Source organism: Macrotis lagotis, chromosome 2 (genome assembly GCF_037893015.1).
Source record: "Macrotis lagotis isolate mMagLag1 chromosome 2, bilby.v1.9.chrom.fasta, whole genome shotgun sequence".
Taxonomy (NCBI): Eukaryota; Metazoa; Chordata; class Mammalia; order Peramelemorphia; family Peramelidae; genus Macrotis; species Macrotis lagotis.
In genome coordinates this window covers 72185232-72205853 of record NC_133659.1, presented here as the reverse complement: position 1 = coordinate 72205853, position 20622 = coordinate 72185232, and the positions used below count along the sequence as shown (strand labels likewise).

At 37.2% G+C, this 20622-nt stretch overlaps 1 protein-coding gene across 1 annotated transcript in view; it reads left to right on the top strand.

Annotated features, from left to right (window-relative positions):
* Positions 1 to 20622, top strand: part of SEC16B (SEC16 homolog B, endoplasmic reticulum export factor) — an 88790-nt gene that overhangs the window by 45540 nt on the left and 22628 nt on the right. The window contains exon 15 of the mRNA XM_074222111.1: positions 20223 to 20328. Coding sequence (XP_074078212.1) covers positions 20223 to 20328 — 106 coding nt within the window. The remainder of the gene's footprint in view (positions 1 to 20222; positions 20329 to 20622) is intronic.

Sequence of the window (20622 nt, the reverse complement as noted above, 5' to 3'; positions counted from 1 at the left end):
GCTATTGGGCAGGGTGAAAGAGGAAGGTAGAAGAAATAATTTTATAGAGCTTATAAAAAGGGTACACCCCCTATGTCATTGTTTTCTTAGTCTGAACTAAGTATTAGGACTAACTTTACTAATAGGGCTCATGATCTATTTTCTTTCTTGTGAAGTCAATGGTGGGGTCCGATGTAGCTGAGTTGTTGATGCAAGACTGCAAGAGACTGGAGAAATATAAAAGACAAGCGCCTGTAGCTAACTTGATCAACTTGACTGATGATGATTGGCCTGTTCAGAGCTCTGGGACACCCAACCTGCTCACTGGGGAGATTCCACCCAGTGTAGAGACACAAGAACAGGTTATCGAGAAGTTCACTAAACTTCTCTTCTATGGAAGAAAGAAGGCAAGTAATCTTTAATTTTATACTTAAATTCCATAAAGGTCTTATTTTTAAAGCAATCTAGACATGGTGGGGGGCTGCTAGGTGGTGTAGTGGATAAGATACCAGATCTGATGCTCAGGGTCATCTTTCTGAGTTTATACCTAGCCTCAGAGAACTAATAGCTTTGTGACCCTGGACAAGTCCCTTAATCATGTTTGCCTCAGTTCCTCCTCTGTAAAATGAACTGGAGAAAGAAATTGCAAACCACTCTAGGATCTTTTGCCAAGAAAATCCTAAATGGAGTCATGGAGAGCCAGACATGACTGAAATAAATGAACAACAACAACTAAAGAGAGCTTTAGTAAAAATTAAAAAAAGAGGGAGATATTAAAGGGCTGCCTCCAGTAGTAATATGAGTTGGAATCTAATGACTGCATCAATCCAGTCATATAAGAGGGTGACAAATTTGGTCTAGCACAGGGTAAAATTGATAACCTAAGAGGCCAAGCCCTCAGTTTCTTTCCATGGTAGTCCCTCCCTTCCTTCCTGTCTTTCCTCCTTCCCATCTTCCCTCCTTCCTTCCCTTCCTTCTTTCCTTCCTTCCTTCCTCCTTCCCGTCTTTCCTCCTTCCCATCTTCCCTCCTTCGTTCCCTTCCTTCCTTCCTTCCTTCCTTCCTTCCTTCCTTCCTTCCTTCCTTCCTTCCTTCCTTCCTTCCTTCCTTCCTTCCCTCCTTCCCTCCCCTCCCTCCTTCCTTCCTTCCTTCCTCCCTCCCTCCCTCCTTCCTTCCTTCTCTCCTTCCCTCCTTCCCTCCTTCCCTCCCTCCCTCCCTCCCTCCCTCCCTCCCTCCTTCCTTCCTTCCTTCCTTCCTTCCTTCCTTCCTTCCTTCCTTCCTTCCTTCCTTCCTTCCTTCCTTCCTTCCTTCCTTCCTTCCTTCCTCCCTCCCTCCCGTCTTTCCTTTCCCACAGAACAGCAACTTGTAAGAGTGCCTATGACAGCGGGAGGTTAACTTGAGAGGGGTTAAATGACCTGCCTAGGGATACAGAGAGTATTTGTCAGAAACTGGACTTAAGCCTAGTTCTTCCTGATTCTGAGGCTGACTTGCTCTCTTGTTCTAATCTCTCTGTTTCTCTGAAAGGATTAAATGGGGAGTTGTTTAGGATGATCAATTTCTTTTCACCTGGAGGTAGAATTAGCTCATTAGCTTATGATTGTCCCCAAATGACAAATTTCCTGGTGTTGAGGAAATAATGGGTAGTACTAACACAGTGCCTTACACAATGCATTGTTCAATAAATATTTGTTAAATGAGTCTACATTTTAAGGACAAGTTTGATATATTTGCTCTCTATGGAGTCATTGGTGTGATTGATTTAGCTTTCGAGAGGTAGGAATATCATCCTTGATGGTAGCTGTTAAAGTAGTTAGCCTTTATCCATTATTAATTTAACAAATCAACACAGTGTCTGTGGGCCTGGACCCATGGATGCTGTTTCCAGTATGCTTGTTTGAGGAGCAGGTTAAATCCGTATTGGGATTAAAGTTACAGCACACTGGAATTCCTCCTGTACTTTTCACATCTTAGACTTGAGATAGTTTTGGCCTTTGCTAAGGTCAAGAATGTTTTACTTGGCTAAATCTGAAGACTGGTTACCCTAGTTAGAGTTTAAAAACCATAGTTTTTCTTTTTTTAGATTTTTTTTCAAGGCAATGGGGTTAAGTGGCTTGCCCAAGGCCACACGGCTAGGTTAATTATTAAGTGTTTGAGGTCGGATTTGAACCCAGGTACTCCTGACTCCAAGGCCAGTGCTCTATTCACTGCGCCACCTAGCCGCCCCCTAAAAACCATAGTTTTATAGTCTCTTGGTTCTTGGGATGTGGAGGAAGGGGAGGAGAAAACTGGTAGAAGAAATAATCGAGTGGGGCAATGGATAGAGTTCTAGACCTGGAGTCAAGAAGACCTGAGTTTAAATTCAGCCATACTAGCTGTGTGACTCTGAGCAAATCTCTGAATCTCTACTTGTTTCCATTTCCTCATTTACAAAAACAGGATAATACAAATTGCTTGCTTTCTCAGTGGGTGTGGGTGGAAGTAGAAGGAAGGAAGAAAATCTGGGACTCAAAATTCAAAATAAATTGAATAATAATTTAAAATTAAATAAATAAAAGAAATAAAAAAGATAATTAAAAAAATTAACAATGAGAAAAAGTGATACCCAAAACATCTACTTCCCAGGGCTGTTGTGAGGATCTAATAGAATTATATTTATAGTATATATATATATATATATATATATATATATATATATATATAATGCATATAAAATTCTTTGGCTTATGTGTGGAGGTGAAGGCACAGTAAGGAGTAGGAACAAGCATTAATAAGTATCTACTATGTACCACACAGTTTCTTTATCTTTGATGTTGATATGTAAGATTCTTCTTTTTTTAAAATTTTATTCAATCATAAAGCATTTGTTGCCTATTATGTGCTAGGTCCTGCAAACACAATAAAAACAGTTTTGAAACCATACCCTCAAGGGGAATATATTACTGAATCAAATAGCTTTTATTTTTTGTCCAAATTTTTTTTTAACCCTTAGATTCTCTTTATTAACTGGTCCATTTTTCTACAACAAATATGTCTGAAATCATCTCTAATAAATTATTTACAACATTTCCAAGGAGAGGGATTATTTCTGTCCCCATTACAGCTATTCGCAGAGTACTTCCACTGAACAAGACATCACCAGCTACCTAAGAACAGCCACTGTGTCTGCTAATTTGCTTAGGAAACAAATGTAAAAATCTAGACATTTACAACAGTAGGTTGTCGTTCCTCACAAGAGACAACAATTTTTTTGGAAAACTTGAACTCCATCTTGCCACCACAAATGGTTTATCAACCCTGCCTTTCTTGCTGTTCATTTAATCAAGAGGCTGTGGTTTAAGAGAGGAACAGAATTATTAAAATGATTAACTGTACAGAAATTATCGTGTTTTAAAAAATTATCGTGATTTAAAAATCATAGGTCAAAATTGTTTTTTGTAATCGTGTTTTAAAAAAATTATCGTGATTTAAAAATCATAGGTCAAAATTGTTTTTTGTAAAATTCACACACATTTTTTTGGTCCAAATTAAAAAAAAACATTTTTATCTAAATTTCTGAGTTCCAAATTTTATCCCTCTCTTCCTCCTTCCTCTTCCTACCCACTCCCTGAGATGGTAAGCAATCAGATATAGATTATTCATGTGCAATTGGGCAAAACATTTCCATATTACTCATTTTGTTTAAACTCACTTGATTAAAAGAAAAGGAAGAAAAGATAGCATACTTTAGACTATATTCAATCAATCTTAGTTCGTGTATCAGTTCATATAAGTCCAGGTTTTTCTGAAATCATCCTGCTTATCATTTCTTATAGCACAATAATGTTCCATCATAACCACATACCACAGTTTAATTAACTATTCCTTTTATTTCCAATTCTTAACTACCACAAAAAGAGTTTTATAAATATCTTTGTAAAATAGGTCCTTCCCCCACCATCCTTTTTTTTTTTTTTTGGAATGTCTTTGGGATATAGCCTTAACAGTGAAATTTCTGGATCAGTGGACATGCACAGTTTTATAGCAATTTGGAAATAGTTCCAAATTGCTCTTCAGTTCATAACTGGAATTAGTTCATAACTCCATCTGAATCAGTTCATAACACCAACTGATTTAGTTCATAACTCCATCAAGAGTATATTAGTGGGTGGCTAGGTGGCACAGTGGATAAAGCACCGGCCCTGAAGTCAGGAGTACCTGGGTTCAAATCCGGTCTCAAACACTTAATAATTATCTGGCTGTGTGGCCTTGGGCAAGCCACTTAACCCCATTTACCTTGCAACCCCCCCCCCCAAAAGAGTATATTAGTGTCCCATTTTTCCTACATCTCTTCCAACATGCAACATTTTCTTTTTTTTGTACATTAACCAATCTGATAGCTGTGAGGTGGTACCTCAGAGTTATTTTAATTTGTAATTCTCTAATCAGAAGAGAAATTTTAGATTATTTTTCATAGGACTATAGATAACTTTCTTTGTCTGATATATATATATATATATATATATATATATATATATATATATATTTTCTTTTTTGTCTGTTCTTATCCTCTGACCATTTATAAATTGGAGATTGACTTGTATTTTTATAAATTTTATTCTCTATAGATTTGAGAAATGAAGCTCTTATTAGAGATGCTTGTTTCAATTTCCCCCATTTTATGCTTTTCTTTTAATTTTGATTGCATTGATTTTGTTTAGGCAAAAACCTTTTAATTTTATATAATTAAAATCATCTATTTTATACTTTGTAATATTCTATCTTCCTTGTCTTAAAATTTTCCCTTATCCGTAAATTTTGACAGATAAACTATTTTAAGCTCTCTGAATTTGTTAATGGTATCATTATATATAAATCACATGCCCATTTTGACCTTATTTTGGTGTACAGTGTGAGATGCTGGTCTATATTTAGTTTCTGCCACACTATTTCCCAGGTTTTCCCAGCAGTTTTTGTCAAATAATGAAGTTTTTGTTCCAAAAGCTTGGATCTTTGGGTTTATCATATACTAGATGACTATGATCATTTACTATAATGAAACTTATACCTATTCTATTCCTTTGATCCACCATTCTATTTCTTAGTCAGCACTAGATTGTTTTGATACAACTACATAATATGGTTGGACTACCTTCTTTTGCATTTTTTCATTAATTTCATTGATATCCATGAACTTTTCTTCTTCCAGATGAATTTTGTTATTGTTTTTATTATTTATAAAATAATTTTTTGATAGTTTGGTTGGTATGGCATTGAATATATAAATTAAGTTGTTTTTATTATATTAGCTTATACTATCAATAAGAAGTGAAGATTTTCCAATTGTTTACATCTGCCTACTTGTATAAAAATTGCTTATAGTTCATATATTTCTAGAGTTTGTCTTGGCAAGTACATTTCTAAGTATCTTAAATTGTCTATAATTTTTTTACAAGGCAATGAGGTTAAGTGACTTGCCCAAAGTCACACAGCTAGGCAATTATTAAGTGTCTGAGACCATATTTGAACTCAGGTCTTCTTGAGTTCAGGACTGGTGCTGTATAATTTTTAAAAATGGAATTTCTCTATCTTTTGCTGCTGGACTTTGTTGGTAACATATAGAAATGCTGATGATTTATTTGGATTTATTTTGTATCCTGCATTGCACAGACTGTTTACTTGCTTAGGTGGCTGCTAGTTTATAGGGGCCTTGCTGCAGGCCCCCTGCCGTGAGTCTGGCTGCTGCTGCCTCTCTTGGATCTTGCACCCTTCTACTCCAAAGAGACAGACCTGTTGGAATGTTAAGCTGCTTTCTTATTCCTATATCAATTCTGAAGTAGTTTCTAGTTTTTAGAAGGGAACTTGGGAGGATTTCAGAGGATTCATTTCATACTCCATCATCTTGGCACCAGAAGTTTCAATATGGGAACTTCTAAAAGACTTTATAAATTATTCTACTACAACTAGTAGCTAACGTTTATATAAAGCTTTAAGATTTACAAAGCTTTTTACGAAAATTGATTCATTTAATTCTCCCTCTAATCTTATCAAATATGTGTTATTATTATTATTCCTATTTTACAGACAGGAAGCTGAGGCATAGAGAAGGGAAATGACTTCTCAGGATCATTCAGTTAGGGAGTATCTGAAGCAAGATTCAAATTCAGTTCTTCTAGATTTTAAGTCTTACAATTCTGCCTCACTTAAATCTAATCCACACACAAGTCAGAACATTATCCCATGATGTCATTTGTTTTTGAAAATGAAGGATGAACATTGTATGAGTGAACTGCCCATCACTAACCACTGTACCTGATAATTGCCTCAGTCTGAATCTAGTGAATAAACCTCAGAGAGGAATAGTGTCTTATCGAGTTTTTTCAATAGCGATTCATCAAGAAAATTGATATTGACCCATATGTATCCTTGATTTTAGGAAGCCCTGGAATGGGCCATGAAGAACCATTTGTGGGGCCATGCACTCTTCTTGTCCAGCAAGATGGACCTGAGGACCTACAGCTGGGTCATGAGCGGGTAGGTAGGAAGCTGTATTTACTCACAAGTCATGTTATCTTCCCTACTTCTATTAGAGGATTGGGGGGTTGTGATGTGGGTGAGACTATAGGATTCTAAGAAATAAAAATGTGCATGGTATTTCATATTCTTCTTTAATGTCAACCAGACACAGATTCATCATTTGCAGATTTCTCAAATACAGACACAACAAGCCCATTCACAGAAAACCCTGCTTATATATTGCTATCAAAGGCTCATTATAATAGATATGTCCAGAGTGATTAAAATGGCTTTTATTAATTCTTTTTTTTTTTGCAAGGAAGGACCCTCTCTCCTAATGAAAGAAGGTCCCGAATTAGGACAATGTCCAATCTTATATGCAATTTGCAAAATTCCTTCCCTTCATGCCAATCATTGCCCAATCTAATCGATACATTCACCCCATCTGGTTCCTTTCTCCCCCAGCCCTGGTCAATATACACTGAGCACAGGGAAGTAAACAGTAATATGGATGAACCTCCTTGAGCAGGGGTAATTGTAAAGGACAAGACCCTGGGTCAACTGGAAACCAGATGGGGTAGGTCTGCTCTAATCTCAGGTCTTGATCAACTTGGGGTCAATTCCTTTATCTTACTCTTACATACCTGCCCATAGGCACCAACACAGGCATACTCTAGTCTTTGTAATGTAAACTAATACTCTCCCCTTACATACTTGTGGAAGTCAAACATCCCCCACATTCCTTACAAATATTCTGACTCTTTCTTGCCAGGAAAAGAGTAAAGCATCTTAGTAATATTTTTATAGGGGATTTGGTCTATAAGATCATGCTTATTATTTATCTTCCCTTGGTGATATCTCTGACGCCAACTTAATGTTTATATGAATTGATCTTGTCTCTTGTGCAGAGGAAGACTGAATAGAAAAGGATTATTTGTAATATTTCTTTATTATGCTAGCAGGGGAAGCTATTCTACATGGTAATTAGCCTAGTCATTTTATTACCCTGGACTTCACTTTCCCCAGCTGTAATATGGGACTAGGAGTAGCTTTGCCTTATTTATGTCAAGGACAGCTTGGTGGCATAGTAGTTATAATGCCAGACCTGATGTCAGGAAGACTCATCTTCATTAGTTTAAAATCTGACCTCAGACACTATTTGTGTGACTGTGGACAGGTCACTTAACCCTGTTTGCCTCAGTGCTCTCCCTTACAAGATAAACTGAAGAAGAAAATGGTAAGCTGTTCTTGTGTCTTTGCTAAGAAAACCCTATATGTGGTCACAAAGATGTGACTAAAAAATGAGCTGAACAACAACAAAAACGTCAAGAAAATTTGTAGTGGTAAAAAATTTCAAAATGACATCATTAGAGTTTCAAACTCTTAAGATCAGGATAATGTTATAAAAGAGCTGCTGTTCTGGGAAATAATCCCTCTGGGGCTAATAGCAATGAGTATCTCAGCACTCCCACATTTGCAGGACTTGTCTCTGCTTCAGCTCTTTATTTTGGGCCATTGCTCTTTGATGGGACCCAGTGAATTGTGAAAAATATCTCCCACAGAATATCTTTAAATCTCAAATCAGTTGTAGACCTTATTATATCCTTGTTAAGTATATTCTGCAGTTTGTCATCAGTAGGATAATTTCTGGTCCCTGTTCCATGCCTCTTTGGTTATTGATAATGGTCATTAAGTGCTTGTGAGCATAGAATTATAAGCCTGGGCAACTTTATGTTTGTATTGAGAAAGGGAAAAAAAAACAACCCAAAGCCCTATAATTGGGTCTATGAATTTGGCTCAGAAAACTGATATGCCATTAATGGTTGATGGGTGGCTAAGGAAGATGAAGAGGATGAAGAGGATAAGAAAAATAGCTGGTTTTTTTACAAAAAACAAATTGGGGTTTGATGACTTAAGAAATCTGTGGGTTATTAAGCCTTCTGCTTAGAGGATGAAGGGCTTTCTTTGTTGCATAAAATAGGATGACTCGAGAATTATAAGGGTTCAGGTCTCAACAACAAAGAAGAGTCATTTCCCCTCAGGACTGATCCACAGGCAGATAATTCCCTTATATGGTACAATATGTAACTGGGAACAATTTTCTCATCGGTAAAAAAGAAGATAATTACCTATTTCTTGTGGCTGTTGTGGAAATCAAATGAAATAACCTACATAAAGTAGTTTATTAACCTTAAATAGGTTAATAAATAGCTAGCTGGGCAAATGCTATTATTTTGTTGTTATGATCATTATTAACATTATTATCCTCATCAATGTTATTATTATTATTGTAGTCGTGACCCATGATTTACTCAGAGACAAGCTTGTGTTTTCATAAATGCAGCATCTTGAAAAGCAGCATAAGACCTCTTTCATGTCTGAGGTGAATGGAAACCATTGTTTTCTCAGCTTGGTCTGTGATCCCAAACAGTGGATTGATTATAGTCCTTTTGTTTATTTTCAGCTTCATCAGTTCACTGGCTCTCAACGATCCCCTGCAGACTCTCTTCCAGCTCATGTCCGGGAGAATCCCCCAGGCAGCTACGGTATTGTACACATGAAATGTCCTCAACACCCACCCCTTGTGCCCTTTATGTCGTGGGCTAGGAAGTATTGGAAAGTGCAGTGTTGGCCTATTTTACAGTGAGAGGCAGAAGAATCCCATCACTGTTCTGTGGATTTCTCCTTCAGTCACATTGGCTCTTGTGGAGTGATTCTCATGATGCTTCAGGTTGGCTGCTGCTTCATCCTGGGAAGTAGATCATTATCATGATCGGTTGTACTTCTCAGTGAACCTAGGAGGGAGAATTAGTATTGTCACCTCTGTTTTACAGATGAGGAGACTGAGGCAGTAAGAGTTAATGTTTGAGCTAAGATATGGTAGATATGATACTGGAATTCATAGTTCTAGAGTTTTCTGATAATCATTGAATCTTGAGGTACCATGTTATTCCCTGGGGTATGGTGATAATCATAAAGAAACCACAGTCTGGACTTGCTTTACAAAGCCATGGAATCTCAGAGGTGGATGAAGAGAAGTTCAAAGAATTTCTCATCCAATCCCTTCTAAACATCCCTCTATGCAGCAGAATATTCCCTTAAAACATCCATAGGATATGACTGCTTACCCCTCACTAAATAGCTTCAAAAAATGACCAAATCTCTCTCTCTCTTTCTGTCTCTCTCTCTGTCTCTCTGTCTCCATCTGTCTTTCTGTGTCTGTCTGTCTGTCTGTCTCTCTCATACACACACACACACACACACACACACACACACACACACACACGCAAACAGAGGTTCTGTTTGTCCATAAAGCCATTGCCACCACCATATAATCATTTAGATACAACCTTGTAGTTCCAACCTGAATAAACTGAACCTGGTATTAAAATGTTTGAAGGAATCTAAAATAATCAATTCTTTTCTGAATCCCCATAGAAAGCATATTGTTAAAATGGAAACTTGAAGTGACATGATAGTAAAAGAGAGGTTTTCCTCCATCATAATAAATTTCATGAATTTGCTTGATAAAAGTGGTTGCTTCAACAATACCCCAGGAATCATTTCAGCATTTTTCTACCATAATAAATGTGCAGTGTAAAGAAGTACAGTGTTCAGTTATTAGTGCATCTACCTTAAATGAGGCAACTATTTCAGAATTTAAAAAAAGTTGTAAAAACAAAATTAAAATTAAAAATAGTAAAGGCCAAATCCTGAAAATGGAAGTTAAGACTGGAGGGAGATATATTGATATATCTACAAGAATCAAAATCTGGAAACTAAGCAGGATTCTGAAGGTACACTGTTTAAAAATGATATTTTTTTCCATAGTTCATCAATGAAACATCTAAAATTTATAGAGACAATAAAGTTCTTGAAAACAAAACAAAAAAACCCCTCAGATCCTATAGCTAAGTATGATTAGGAAGTAAGCTGATGGAAAGTAATATTTATCCATAGTTATTAATATAACTGCTAAAATTTGTGGAAATGATAAAGTACTTGAAATAAAAAGATGGAAACCCTAAGTAACATGATAGCAAAACAGAAGTTTTTCCTCATTGCAACCAACTTTCTGAATGTGTTTGATGAAAATGGATACTTAAACAAACCAAAGAAAACATTGAAATAAGAAAAATAAATGAGTATATGAGGGAGGCATGGGATCCAGGAAGAAAAGTAATAGGTTTTTGCAGGCCAGAGAAGGGAAAGATATTCTACAGCCTTCACACTAGGTTGGCAGCCTAGGTCTGAGGCTCACCCAGGGAGCTGGCAGTGACAGTGCCTTGTCTATTTGCTGACAAAATTTGGGCACATCCTATCTTGTGAAACTGAAGGGCTGAGACAGGACTGGAATTCTGTATTATGAAGGTATCACAATCATTGTTATTATTTTGACTGGCCATATTCATCCTGAAGTAACTCTTCTGATCCTTCACTATCTCAGTCTATAGGTATGTTTCAGGGTATACCGTGAGTTAGTGTAGTATATATGGTTCTTCTGTTTGTTATCCCTTAAAATGGATTATAGCTATCATGACTTTAAGTTCTCTAGGTTAAATATTTCTGATTATTTCAACCACTCCTCTTACAACCTTTTTACCATCCTGGTTACCTTCTTTGGGACAATCTCTAATTTATCATTTTTCCCCTTACTGATGATCTCCCTAAAATGTAGTATGTAGAATCAGACTCAATATAAGCACTTGTAGTTGACTTGTGATTACAATAATATTTGTTTCCTTTAGTAGATCATTTAAACTCTTTGGGCCTTTGCTTCCTAATCTGTTAAATGATAGCACTGGACTAGATGGTCATTAATGTCTCCTCTAGATGATGTATTTTTGACTTTTTAAAGATAATTTTCATTTCTTGCATTTTTTGACTTTTTTTTGGAAATCATTTCTTTTTAAAATTTTATTTTTAATTTATGTAATAAAACAAATATTTCCATAATATAGTACAATGAAAAAGATGATTGCATGTGAAATTGTAAATCTGCTATGCACAATTTGCTATTGCTTTCATATTCACCAAAATTATCATGTAAAGTTCTTTTTCTTCCCTTCCCACATCCCCTATCTTAGAGATGGCTACCATTAGACACAAATAAGTATATATATATATATATATATATATATATATATTATATATATATATATAACTATTCTATACATGATTCTATTTATTAGTTCATTCAGTGGATGCAGTTATCATCTTTCTTCATAAGTCCTTTATAGTTAATTTTGGCATTTATAACCAAAATAACCTATTCTCTAAAAGAATTCATTTCTTAATGCAGCCCAAGATAGCATTACTTTTTCTTTTTTGGCTGCTATATTGCAGTATTGACTCACATTAATCCTTTAAAAATCTTCTAAAATTCCTGGATCCATTTCATAAAAGTTGATGTAGGCCTCCTTATCCCTTTGCTTTTTTATATTTGTGAAGTTTATTTCTTTAAACCCAGGTAAGACTAGTTTTTTCCCCTGTTAAATTGTGTCTTATTATATTAAACCCAGCTGGTCAGTCTTCTCAGATCCTGACTGTCATCTAACATAGTAGCTATTCCTACTTGCTTGATACCATTTTCAAATCTGACTAGTAAGACCTCTTTGGCTTTATCAAGTTTGTTGATAAAAATATCCAGTTGCACACAGGTTTAAAATTCCCAAGGAACTGCACTAGCAACTTCCTTTCAAATTGACATTGAATGACTAATGATACTCTGACTCCTCTCTTCCCTAAGTCACCAATCAAGTTCCTTATCCTATTGGGCAGATCTCTCCATTTTGTTTGCAAGACTAGCAGGAGAGACTGTCAAATGTTTACCTGAAATGTAAGCCAGCTCTAAATATGGCTTTCTCCTGAACTGCCAGTTCAGTGTTTTTGGGTTGTGGTCTTGTTTTGAACTTCTAACTTCAAAGGAGTGAAGGGAGTTCATCCACTTTGAATGCAGATTAGTCATGCTCTATAATTTATAGTCTTGGAGATTTTCCTGGCACTGAAAAGAGAAGGGACTTACCCATTGTCATATAACATGTGTCAGAGGGAGGACCTGAACCAAGAATTTCCTGATTTCCCAAAGTCTCTACTTGATTCCATGCAACTACCAGTCTGGTTGTTATGGTTGTTCATTCTGTTCTCGAAGAGAACCAATAACATTATGAGAATGATGTCTTGATTTGAATTGGGTTTAAGTGATTCAGAATTGCCCAAATTGTCAGTCTCACTTTTTCCTTCAAAATCATAGAAGTCCAGTGGCAAGATAAAAGTCAAGATGACTGGTAACAGCCTGGAATGCAATGGATGACTCTGACCTTTTAAAAAACTATGTCTCTTAAAAAAAATTAGTTTCTATTCCTGGAACAGTATTTCTTTAACACAGTACAATGAAAAAGATGATTGAAAGTGAAACCGCAAATCTACCATGTACAACTTGCTATTCCCTCCAAATATACAAGAAAATGAGGACAAATTATTAGGGCCTGTTCTTGATGAAGCCATGCTAATTCTTCGGGATCTCTGCGTGCTTTTCTAGTTGTTTGCCAACCATCACTTTGCTAATACTTGCAATCATTTCCCCCAGGAATCACAAGTCTAACTCACAGGCCTCAGTTTACAGCATTCATTGTCTTTTCTTCTTAAAAATTAGAATAACCTTTACTTTTCTTGAGCCCTGTGACTCTTCATGGTCTTTTGAACATTACTAGCAGGACTTTATACTCATATCGACTATTCCTTTCAATGCCCTAGATTGTTACTATGGTTCACCTGGGCCTGTTGACTTGAACTTATTCATTAAGGCAAGCTCTCTCCCTACTTCTCTTGGCACTGTCTGCATTTTTATTTTTGCCTTATTCTCCCAAAGGAGGTTTTCAAGTACCAATTTGGATAGGACATTTGAGGAGGAAAGGAGTGGGATTGAAAAGACCATTAGTGTATATAGGGGAGCATTCTGACCTCTATCTTGCCTATTATCTGCTGGTTTCTTCAACTTCAACATGCATGAGGCTAATTAGCACTTCAGAGCTAACTCATGAACTGGTGAATTATCTTATTATTCATAAGGTATTCATAAGACATGTGAGTGGCTGTCTCACTCTTCAGGTGAAGCTATGAGGGGGTGACAGTCTGGCTAGTGAGTCTTTAGGTTCCTCAATGGAATAATGCATCTTGTGATATTGCTACTTCTTATCCCATATTTGGTGAAACTCAAAGACTCCTGAACCTCATCTTATATTTTAATCTGTTTTTGCACACATTCTCTAAGTTAGCATACATATGATAGTCATTTTTTCAACTCTCTTTGCCCTTGACTATCCACCAGGAGAGGCACTAGCAGATACCCCAGTGGCTAAAATGTGAGCAAAGGAGGAGGAAAGGGGAGGAAGATAAAGTAGCCTGGATTATTATTCAACTGCCTGCTGATAAAGAAGAATCATCTGATCGATTACTTTAATGCTCTCCCAGCATTGAACATAGCCAGGAGATGAGACTAAAATCAATTCTGGGCATCTATTAGTTTTTGTGTTTTGGCTGGTCTTTTTTATCTTAATATATTTTTAAATATTTTAAGTGAAATACAAAGAAGTCTGGGATCATGGTGGTGCTTTGGAAAGAGTGTTGACTTTATAATTGGAAAATTTAGGTTTGAATTCTGATTCTTTACTGACTGTGACAAGTCATCTCACCTCCCTAGATCTATTTCCTCTGTAAAATGATGAATGACATATAAGGTATTTTCCACTTCTAAATCCACGATCTTCAGATCTTTGATTTTACTTAAAAATTAAAATGGGGCAACCCAACCCAGCCCAGCCCAGCCCAGCCCAGCCCAGCCCAGCCCAGAGATCATTAGCAACAGCTTGAAGGGGCGGTGAGAGAACTCTGCTAAAAATTAAAATGGGAGTTATTTTTAGAAAAAGACAGCACACACATATATGCACACACTCAAGATCACATAGATAGTAAGTGAAAGAAGTGGAATTTTAACTTTTTTTTTCCTGACTCTAAATCCAATGTCCTTTCCATTAAAACTGATCAAGCAATAACTATCTATTAAGCTATGTTCAGGCACTATGTTTGGTGCTGAATATATATAAAACAAAACAGAAAAATAAGCCCTGTTCTCAGAGAGCTTATATTCTATCAAAATCCTATTTAAACCACTATGCTTCTCAGAAGTATTTCAATAGTTACTGTGGGGACCTGGGACATAATTAGAGAGCTGGCTTCTAGAGCTACACTGCCAAGACTGTTGCATTTTTTAAAAGTGACCTTTTATTAACCTCCCCAAGATGAATCTCCCATCACTGAATTTCAGACTGTTTTGGGGGGAGATGATCTTTCATGATTGGCTACTTCGTCGTCATCATCATTGTTATCTTGTCAATAATGAAGACAATAACAGTTGACATTTATCTAATTTTCTTAAAGTTTATAAAGCACTTAGACTACATTGTTTTATGAGGAATATGGTGGCTGTTTTCAGATATTGGAAAGGCTGTCATATAAAAGAGCCATTAACTGCATTCTTTATAGCTATCAAAGGCAGAAAGAGGGTTATAGGTGGAACTTGGGTGACAGGAGGTAGATTGTTGCACCATGTGATCAAGAACTGCTTAACACACCTGTCCAAAATGGAATGTGCCTGTGTCTTGAGGTAATGAGTTTTCCATCACTGGAGGTATTTAAATAGAAACAAGAGGAACCTTTTAGTTTAAAGGCATCCCAGACAGCTAGATGGTGCAGTGGCTAGACTGCTGAGTCTGGAGTCAGGCAGACTCTTCCTGAGTTCAAATCTGGTCTCAGACCTTTTATTAGCTGTGGGATCATGGGCAAGTCACTTGACCCTGTTTACCTCACTTTTTCATCTGTAAAATGAGCTGAAGAAGGAAATGATAAACCACTCCTTTGGGGATAAAGAATCAGACAAGACTGAATAACAATAATTATTTTTGAATAAAGCTTCTTAACCTGGGAATCTATGAATATATTTCAAGGAGTTCATAAAAATGGATGTGAATAAATTACATCATTATGTATTTAATTGCATCTTTTTGTAATTGGTTTCCTTTTCAATTCTTTTTTTTTTAGCTTTTGAAAGGCAATGGGGTTAAGTGGCTTGCCAAGGCCACACAGCTAGGTAATTATTAATTGTCTGAGGCTAGATTTGAACTCAGGTACTCCTGATTCCAAGGCCAGTGTTTGATCCACTGTACCACCTAGCTGCCCCTCCTTTTCAATTCTGTGAATTTTATTTTATTCATTTAACAGCCTTATTTTAAGAAGGGGTTCTTAGATTTCACCAGCCTGCCAAAAGGTCCAAGACACAAAAAATGTTAAAGAACCCTAGATGTAGAGGGATTAGTAGATTGGATAGGGGTAGGTCTAGTTGATTTCTGACTTATACTCTTCTAAGTCATGTTCCTGGCATCTAATCCCCATCTTCCAGGCTGCTTCTTAACTGATATTCTTTCAATATATACTGGTCCCCTCACTTGTTTATTTTCCCTGACTTCCTGGAACATAAGGTGATAGCAGTGCCATTGAGAAAAGATAAGAGGTCAGAAAAGGTTGCTGGAATATAGAAATCTGGTGGAAACTGCTGAGACTGCAGATAGTGATTCTTCAATTCAAGGAGACCTTGACTAATCCTGAAAGGTTAGCAGAAGCATCAAGAGAATCTCCTACTTTAGCTGGGAAATTGTAACAAATGAATCACCCTTCCAGTCCCGAGATTCTATAATCCTATGATTCTCAGTAGATATCCTCCTTTTCTCATTGCTTGTAATACCAATTCAAGGAAATTCCACCGACCTGCCTTCTTTCTCCCCTCTTGTTTTTCAGTGCTGTGGGGACAAGCAGTGGGGAGACTGGAGGCCACATCTGGCTGTTATGCTGTCCAACCAGGCCGGAGACCCTGAATTGCATCAGCGAGCCATCATTACTATGGGGGACACCCTGGGTAAGGCAAAGGAAGCAGATTTTTTTTCTCAGAATCACTCAGAGAAGCCTCAACATAGACTCTGCCCCAAAAAAGACAGTTCTATTCCCCAGATACCCAGTTCTCTTTGGATGGGAGGTCAATGAATTGACACAAATTTATTAAATGCTTGGTTCTATGGAAGACACAAGGACAAAAATAAATCATTTCCTGTCCTCAAGGAACTTCCATTCTACTTGGAAGATAGACATTCTCAGAAACCTTGGGGAAAGAGCTAAGATTTGCTGTTAATTTTGTGTATCTCTACTTATCTCCTTCATGAAGAATTTTAAATATAGGTCTTAATTCTACAGAGTCAAAGGCAGCACAGTCTCATTCCACTCCTTTAGGAATGACAGCAGTAATTAGAAACACCAATGAATTTCTAACCAGAAATCATTTTACTTTGACTAAATACTCTTCCATTTTGCCTCCCTCCCAACACACCTGTTCCTTATTTATTTGCTAATTTTCAAAAGGATCCAAATTCCTGAGACTGAGAATATGGGAGTGGTGGCATGAATTTCTTGGTTTTTCCCATCAGAAGATATCCATGAGTGGCCCCTCAAATACCAGTATTCACTGATCTTTGCATGGGACCTTCCTCTGGTGACTGGTTCAATCTTGACTGACCTTTCGCTTTTCTCATTCAGCTGGGAAAGGGCTATTGGAGGCAGCTCACTTCTGTTACTTGATGGCCAATATGCCTTTTGGTCACTACACTGTGAAGACAGACCACCTGGTTTTGCTGGGCAGTAGTCACAGGTACATGAATATATTAGCAGATGGGAGGTTGATGGAACATGTGTGAAGAGAGGACTTTTTTTTAAAGCACAATTTGAATTTTACAATTTCTCTTATATTTGATTTCATCTTCCTTTCATGAGACCCTCCAGGCCAGTGTTGTTTCCTTGGGCAATACCCCTGGGTGACATCTTTGGATACAGAGAAATGATGCATGCTCCATAATGGACCTCCAAGGGTCTGCAGATACCACTTGAATTGAGAAATACTTTAGTATTAAATGTATTTGGCCACCAGGTGGTGCTCTGCTTCCACTGACTGAAAACTACCCAAATAGCATTTTGGAGCGATAGAGAAGTGCATTAAGAATCCCAAGCTCTCTTTGGAAGGTTCTGGGTGCCTGTGACAGCCAGGGATGACCTGAATCTCTTTTAAGAAATTGGATTTCTTTCTTCCTTTGTCATATTCTTTTTTTCCTCTCCTTCTTCCTAATGCTCAGTATCCTAAGGCTGCTACTCCTGGCTACCCAAGCCCAATCACTCTCTATCTCAACGCTGTTCCTACTAGCTCTTCCTAGGGATACTCTATGTTCTGGACCCACTCCCATCCCCAACTCCCTTATCAATGGTTTCCAGTCTCATTCTGATTGAAGCCCTTGTCCTTGCTAGAGGATTATTAGTCCGACATAGAAGTTGTCCTATGTGAATTCCAAAAGTTTGTGTCTCTCTGTTAATATGTTGTCCTTCTTGGGTGCCATATTTGCATTTTAAGAGGAAGTTTCTGGAGACAGGGTTTTAATCTAGGTTATGTCAACAAGCATTTATTAAGTATGTCAATCATTAGGGATTCAAAGAAAGACAAAAACAGTTCCTGTTTGCAAAGAGCACACAGTCTAATAGGGATGACTATATGCAAACAAATAAGATGTGTACTGGATAAATTGAAGTTAATTTCAAAGAGAAGGCAATAGTGCCTGCTTCAGGGAACTCAAAATCTAATGAAGGAAGCTACATTTAAATAAGTATGTACAAAGAAGATAGATATTTATCTAGTTATATCTTATTTGTACTTTGCTTTTGAAGAGGATGATGACATCAGGGAGGTGATGCTATGACATGGATTTAAGTGAGAGAGAGGGCTGTGCAAAGTCACCAACCTCACTTTCTCTCCTGCAGTCTCTATCTCTCTAGCATCTCACTAGATCTATCTATCTATCTATCTATCTATCTATCTATCTATCTATCTGTCTGTCTGTCTGTCTGTCTATGCATGTCTCTATATATCTATCTAGGGCAACTGGGTGGTGCAATGGATAGAGCACTGACCTTAGAGTCTTGAGGATGGAGTTCTAATCCCAGACTCAAACACTTGATGTTTATTAGCTGTGTGACCTTGGGCAAGTTTCTTAACCATTATTGCCTTGTATCCAGGGTCATCTTCAATCATCCTGATTCATATCTGGTCACTGGATCCAGATGACTCTGGGGGAGAAAGTGAGGCTGATGACTTAGAACAGTCCATCTCACTCAAATCCAATTCATGTGCTTGTCATGGCACCAGCTCCCTGATATCATGGTCTTCTTTGAGAATAAAGAACAACCCCCCCATCACCTATCAATCTATATATGTGTCTGTCTATGTATCTGTGTATCTATGATTCTATCTGTTTATCTATCCATATATTTATGTATGTATCAAATTAGAGGAATGTATTCTTAGAAGGAGGGTACCAGTATTAAGGGGGACTGGGGAAGACTTCTGGCAGAAAGTGGGATTTGAAATGAGACACAACAGAAGCTAGGGAAGTTAAGAGGCAGAGACGAAGAGGAAGGAGAAAATTCTGGGTAGGGGAACCAACTAGTGGTCCCTATGCACAGATATCAGGAAATGGAGTATCACATAAGAGGAACAGCAAGGAAACTAGTGTCCCTGGATTTTAGAGCATCTGGAGGAGAATAAGGTCTAAGAAGACTGGAAAGGTAGGAAGGAGTCAATTAGAGGTGTGACTCTAAATCTAGGGAGGCCATAGGATATAGTAAAAGAGGAGAAATATCTAAAGTCCCAGGACCTGGCTTCAAATCTCATCTCTAATTCTTGTAACTTTGAATTTCCTGACTGCACTTTCCTCATTTGTAAAGTTTGTTTTGGATTAGCTGGTCTCTGAGATCCCTTCCAGCTTTAAATCTATGATCATTTTATGATTCTCTGTTTAGTTTTAGGCACCAAGACAAATTGGTGGTTGAGAGATTTTGAGCAGATGAAATTTTTGATTTCCTTTCTGATAATCAAATGTGATAGCAACTTATTCTGACTCTTCATAATTTACTACATGGCTAGTCCTTTGATTTCTGCCTTAGCAGAATTTCCATTATTTTCTCTCCTCCGTGAACCTCTGATACTTGCTTCCTTGATGTCATTCTTTTCAGAATATTATTTCATTGAAAGGATTTGTTGCCTAGGTTCCATCTTGCTCTGGTGTTGGGTTCTCTGGATTTGACTAGGCAGGTCTTAGGACAGTAGGGCCAGTCCATCCCCAGAACTGAGGATGGTTTTTATTAGGCAAATGGCTATTTTCTGGGACTTTAGCATTTTGGGGGGGGGGACCTCTTGGAAAATACACCTATCCATTTTCCAAGTATAGAGAATTGACAGTTCATTCACCATATGAGTGGAATAGCCCCAATGAGATGTTTCCCTATACTGCAAAGAGGAGGATGTAGGATATGCTATTGTCTAGATTCAGCTTGTTTTGCTTGATTCTCTAGTAAGAAATTCCATGTGTATATTTTACAGCATTTTCTTACATTTTCTTCCCAGTTTTAGAAGGCAGATGTAGTGGGGAGATCAGAACATTTAGGCTGGGTCCATCTAACATCTCATTAATAACTGTCATACTAAAGTAATTTACTCAGAGATCAAAACCCTACCATAGTTGGGTGGTGGTGTGTTTGTATGCCTATAAGCTCTCATTTCTTTCTTAGACCTCACATTCTTTTATATATCACTATTCTTTGGTTTTAGTCAGGAGTTTTTGAAATTTGCAAATACTGAGGCCATCCAAAGGACAGAAATCTTTGAATACTGTCAGATGCTGGGACGCCCCAAATCCTTCATCCCTTCTTTCCAGGTAACTATATTCCTTAGCATTATTACATATCAGATGAGCTATCTGTGATAGACTAATGCCATTGGTGTTCTCAGCATTGATGATCTCTATCAGGTTCAAATTATAAATGACTTATTCTAGGTATCCAGTAAACTTTGAGTCATGGGGGAAATTGAACATTTTTCCTCAAATAATATTGGTGCCCTGTTCAATCTTCCTCTCCCCACAAAAGATAATCTTTACAAAGTCACTGGTTGCAAAGACTTTTATAAACCCCTTGGTCAAGATAATCAATCAATCAATTAATCAACAAGT